The 6,000-nt window shown below is 42.1% G+C and overlaps 1 protein-coding gene across 3 annotated transcripts in view; it reads right to left on the bottom strand.

Moving 5' to 3' along the window:
- Window positions 1-335: 335 nt before the first annotated feature.
- LOC126184665 (cuticle protein 21-like) overlaps window positions 336-6,000 on the bottom strand; it is an 86,706-nt gene continuing 81,041 nt past the window's right edge. For 2 of the 3 annotated variants that reach the window (XM_049927158.1, XM_049927150.1), the window contains exons 4-5: window positions 4,402-4,725; window positions 336-593 (exon numbers count right to left, since the gene is read on the bottom strand). In XM_049927158.1, the coding sequence (XP_049783115.1) occupies window positions 469-593; window positions 4,402-4,725 (449 nt within the window). In that variant the 3' untranslated portion in view covers window positions 336-468. Of the gene's footprint in view, window positions 594-4,401; window positions 5,029-6,000 lie in introns of all 3 variants that reach the window. The other variant, XM_049927166.1, reaches the window with a different exon arrangement.

Raw genomic sequence — 6,000 nt, 5'->3', positions numbered from 1 at the left:
TTAAAGGAGAGACGAAAGGGTAAAACTGTATTTCAGACTTTTTGTTATCTGCAATGAAAATGCCTGACGACGTAGTGTCTATTCCTCGAACTGCATCATGTTAAGTGCAAAAGGACTCTACTAAATGATGCTGATCACATCAGAAAATAATGAAGACTTTGTAAGAACACAATCGTCATCCCATTCCCACATCTTATCCCTCGGTTTCATTATATTACTTTCCTAATTTACGTTGAGAGTTAAAAAGCAATTGTCAACGTAGAGTTAATATGCACAAGATAAAGGTCCTTCTTACATCGAGAGAGAACACAGATTAAAGGAGTACAACATTTAAGTCAAGTCTGATAATTTTATTTTTGTATAAATATTGCAGTGATTTGTAAATATGTACATTTGTATTGCTACAAGCGAGCCGTTTTCGTACTAGATATCGGTGGTCACATTTGAGGGGTCCAGCTGATGTGGGCACTAATAGTGGACATTAGCGTGGGGCGTAGCGATGGCGGAGTGTGCAGTCTTCAGAGGCGCTCCGTAGACTCCAGCAGCGGACGCTGGAGACAGCAGGGAGCGCGCAGCTCCAGGAACGATGCCTCCTGAAACAACAGCAACAGACGCTGCGGTAATCTGAAGATACTAGTTTTACACCAACCTGCAGCAGGATCAGAACGCTACTGGTACATCGGTGCCAACACTGAACTGAGCTAACGGAGCGCTTAAATCGTGGATTATTTTATTTATTATTGTCTGTCGAGCATAAAAAATATTAACGTGGTACAAATCGTTTACTGATCTCGAATGCGTTGGTAACTGGCTAAACCCTTAAAACACACAAGTGTTAGTTAATGTGACAAAAACTAAGCTTTTGCTGCTGTAGAAGCCTACGTCCCTGTGATGAACGGGGAATAACAAAACAATACTCACAAACACCGAGTGTTTGTAGACAGTCATGAGTAACAACTATCCAGTGACGCTGCAGCTTGGCATCCCTTTCAGCAGCTGTCTCGGGTTTTTGCGCCGAAGGACCGTAAGCAGCAGTTACACAATGGAATTGTTAGCATTCAGGACAACGTTAGATGGCATCGGGTTCATCCGCGCCTTTCTCAGCACCGCAGAGAACGAGAGCGACTCTGCTGTTGAAAGGGTGGCCTAACTTCAGGTACAAGCCGCTATAACTACCACATTAATATCCTCCATTTTTTCCTTGAGACGCCGTCTGCAAGTAGTCGCTGCTATTGGCATTGTTTTCACACATCTTGCTTATCACGCTGGTGTGGACTTGGGTTTGGAAATGAACACTAAAAGTTATTTACATATGATGGTGTATTACAGTTTGACAAATTATGTTCACGCTGATTTTAAATTAGATAGATTGTAATGGTGAAAAGATGTCATTATTTCTATCGTAAGAGTATCAACTTCCCTGACATGCTATGCTCTCATGGATAGATTATATTACTAGAGCTATAGATATATGAAGAGACATCTATTACCAGAAAACGCCCAGGATAGAGAACAGAGGTAGGCCAGAATTAAGCGTTACGTTTGGCACAATTGTAATTTGTCAACTCCTGATCTTTTCACATTGCTTTACATGGTGATGAATACTTTACTGGGGATAAGAACAAACGATATTCTGAATAAGTTTTGAACACATTGTTTGACAGCTACATCCAACAGCTATTGTGACAAGCTTCAAACGAAATAAATATTTTTAGATTCCCTGGCTACAAACAGAGCCGATCTTTTTGTGTGAGGGTCGCTAGTGAGAGGGACTGGCGACCATGTTGCTACTACAGAAACGATGAAGACTAAGTGAAAAACGACCATCAAGAAAGGTGAGAGAATATTTGTGTTTGGTCGAACTAGTAGACAATCACTATCAGCTTCTTAAAACGAGAACTGAAAACTGTTAGTTCATATCTGGCAAACGCAGAGCGCTTGGGTCTGATGCTGAAAGACTCCAGAGATTGCCGTCTAGATAAATATGTTCGTAGTAATATAATAAGAGGCGAAACAAGTTCATCCTGGTTTAACGGTACCTTTTGGAGAATGTTGTGAAAACAGATCCTCCTACACTCTCTCTGAAGAAGCAACTATTAGGGAAAACTGACAGAGAAAATCTAATACTAATTCATGCATTCGTAAGATGTGCCATCCCTTAAGCCAACAATAATTTCCACAATCAGATACTATGGGAAAACCTATCGGTTGATCCTAGAAATTTCTGGATTGCAAACTAGTGAATGAATCCAAGCCTTCTATTGAGTCTTTCGTGGATCCGTCTGGTGCTGAAACTAAGCACAGATTACTGAAAGCAAAAATATTAAATTCCACATTTAAAGACGTATTTACGCATAAAGATGGTGCCGTACCATTGTTTGACCTCCACACGAACTCACAAATCTGGAATATTAATATTAACCCCCTTGTTATCAAACAACAATTAATCTATATAATAAAGCATATGGTTCCCAAAGGAAAGAATCCAGTCAGATCGAAAATCATAATAAAATGCAACATTTCAGGACCCCACTTTTGCTATGCAGGATGTGATATTAGTTTTAACTATGACAAAGACGTTGAGAAGAAAGTTAATAAATATCAAGCTATATGGAACAACTGGAAGAACTTGGGAACGAAAACAAGAAAGGAAACACAAATGAGCCGGCCGCGGTGGCCGAGCGGTTCTAGGCGTTCCAGTCCGGAACCGCACTGCTGCGACGGTCGCAGATTCGAATCCTGCCTCGGGCATGGATGTGTATGATGTCCTTAGGTTTAAGTAGTTCTAAGTCCAGAGGACTGATGACCTCAGATGTTGAGTCCCATAGTGCACAGAGCCACTTGAACCATTTAAACACAAATGAAATTCTGCAAAGTTATGACTTTATCTACTCTCGTATATGGTTCCGAATCATAGATACTAACAAGAAAAGAAAAATCACGTATACAGGCAGTAGAGATGAAGTTTATGAAATATGTAAGGGGCTGTAATAAAATGGGTAAAATAAGGAATGAAATGGTAGGATCAGATCTAGAAATCTTTTCTGTTAATGGCAATGCAGAAGAGAGTAGAATGAAATGGAAGGATCACGTTGATAGAATGACAGAAAATAGATTGTCAAAACAGATAATGAATTATCGGCTGACTGGAAACAAAACTAGATAGATCTCTTAAGAGATGATTGAATGGATGACAGACTGGAACAGGTGACTACAATACCTAATCCTTGAAAGGACATGATGATGATGATAAAGCATAATTAAGACTGCTTAAAATGAACAAGGTACTCGGGCTTGATAAAATTCCAGTTAGATTTTACGTCAAATACTCTACGGAGTTAGCTCCTTTCGTAGCTCATATTTATCTCTAGCAGAACCGGTAGTTCCACGTAACTGGAAAAGAGCGCAGACCGCTCCTATTTACGAAAAGAGCAAAGTATTGGATCACAGAACTACAGATCAACATCTTCCAAGGTAGGTGCACATCTAGAAATCGGTTCGATTTTTTAAAGTCCTTACGAAGGAGGCCTGACGATAGACATCTAACGAATTCAGATACGCGCTGGTAGGATCGTAAAAAGTTGGTATAGCATTTAAGAAATTGTAACAGAAATCTTTGAGGGAATCATAGGAAGAAAGACAACGTAGTTCTCACGAAAATCTGGTGGCTCCCATGTTTGAACAAGTAACCATTCTGCTGGCACTACGTAACTTTCGTTGGAATCGTGAGAGTTAGCAAAGAATCATTAGGACATTTACAAAGGCGTATTGTCAATCTTCCCTCTCTCAGTAAGGGGAAGAAGTGGGACATGATTGCTGCAAACCAGTGTGACTGTGTTTGTATTTTTGTTTATAGATGTAATAAGTGGTCTACAAATTGCCTGTGGTGATTTACTTTTTTGGACAGAAGTTACAGGCTTGTCATTGTTTTCGTAATTTTTCCAGAGAAGTTGCTCTTATATAGACACTGAGTCTCACATTTCCTGTTTCTCCATTATCAATGGGCCCACAGACAAGGCATTACATTCCAACTACCAACAAATGTGAATAATTTCTGTTCAGTATACTGACATTTCGACATGAAAAGCGCCAAAGAGCTATCAGTAAAAACGGCCATAAGCTTCGTCGGTTGTTCCAACCCAGCCCCTAAATGCCACACAAAAACGTCATTTACTCCACTGAGAAGACCTGCACCATCTGATTAATCTACTATTTTTGTACATTTAAGTAACGTATTTCTAAGCACATATGCTTTGTTCTCTCTTCTTTACAAGAGAAAATTCAGTGGAACTGAATCCAGAATCGAGTCTTTCAGTCTTATAACCATGCAGCAGTACAGCTTTAGAAACTGAGGCCTTAGAATATCGAATATACAGCGGTACAAACATTACAGTTACCAACCTGGAAGGATGTTTCGAGCAGCGGCAGCGCCAGGAACGACAGCAGCTCCCAGAGGGGCAGGCCCAGTTGGGACACCATCCTTGGAGACGACAGCATTAAAACCTGCACCAGGGGCAGCCGTGTACTGGACAGTGCGGACGCTGCCGTCGGGCTCGACCAGGCTGTAGCTGCCCTCCACCACGTCGCCGCTGCGGCTCTCCTGCTGCTGCTTGGCGTCGCCGGTCAGGGCGTCGCTGACGCTGTAGCTGAAGCTGTACTGCGGGTTGGGGTCGTAGTACGGGTCAGCCAGCTCGGCGGGCAGCCCACTGGCCAGGCGGCCCAGACCTCCGGCGTAACGTGCTGCACCGAGACCAGCATAACGTGCTGCACCGAGACCAGCGTAGCCAGGGGCGAGACCAGAGTAGCCTGGAGCTACACCAGCGTAACCAGGGGCGGCACCTGAGTAGCCTGGCGCGAGGCGAGAGTAGGCACCACCAACACCAGCACCAGGGTAGGCACCTGCTAGAGCTCCAGAGTAGCCAGGAGCATAACCACCAAGTCCAGTTGCAGGTAATCCAGCAGCAGACAGTCTGGCCCTAGCTGCTGCTGCAGCAGCAGCAGACGAAGCAGCAGCACTCCCAGACAGACCTGCTTGCAAAGCAATGAGTTCAGTGTCACACTTAACTGTATCCTAAGACAACCTTCCTTCCTTGTACACTACTGTATGTCTAGAGTAGTAGCCAATAGTGAGGTACATTTGGATAAATGGTATATTAAAGGAATGTCCATCTTTAGCCACTGGCATTGCACACATTATTGAATCGCAGCTGATAATTCACACATTCTATGTATTGTATATGGGGCCAGTATACAGAATAGTCAGAGACACTCTGAAAATCTGCCAATGATGTTGCAGGGTAGGACGCGCTGAGAAATAACTGTTAAGAAAAATTTCGATACATTGCGCCATTTCCGAGTTAATTAGCATTGAAGTTAGGCAGTCATATCGTAGCATGCCCAAATTCAAATAGCCCATCATAATCGGTCTCGCCAAACATTGTTCTTCGTCTGGTTTACTACAACTGAAGAAGAAATGAATAAAAAAGTAAGGCATAGAGTGATAGTAAGGATCGAACCCCAGCTAGAGATGGAGCTGTGGCATGCTCTATTGTCTACAATATTAGAACAACTGACACTAATTGCATCTGGCAGAGTGCTTGAATTTGAGCAGGTAATGATCTGATTGGTTAACTTCAATGCTAATTAACTTAGAAACGGTGCAATGTACCGATTTTTTTTATTAGCAATTATTTCTCAGCACATCTTTTCCAGATTGTTTCTGACCACCGTGTACAATTTCCACAGGTTTACTTATTTAAGTTGCCTTGTGTAATAGAATATATTTTTTGAAATTTAAAGTGTTATTAAAGTGAATTTAAGCAGATAGTAACTGATCTTAAGTGTGTTGTTTTGAACTCCTTTGCAACATAGTCACCAATCTGACTTCAGGAAAAACGTTGCACATGCAGTCCCATGATAAGACTACTGCAGAAGAAGACAGGCGCATGGTCAGAAGAGAGTACACGTCCTGGGTTTGCTGCAGATATTATTTGATGCGTT

The sequence above is a fragment of the Schistocerca cancellata genome, chromosome 1 (assembly GCF_023864275.1).
Source record: "Schistocerca cancellata isolate TAMUIC-IGC-003103 chromosome 1, iqSchCanc2.1, whole genome shotgun sequence".
NCBI lineage: Eukaryota > Metazoa > Arthropoda > Insecta > Orthoptera > Acrididae > Schistocerca > Schistocerca cancellata.
This window is presented reverse-complemented; position numbering and strand designations above follow the sequence as displayed.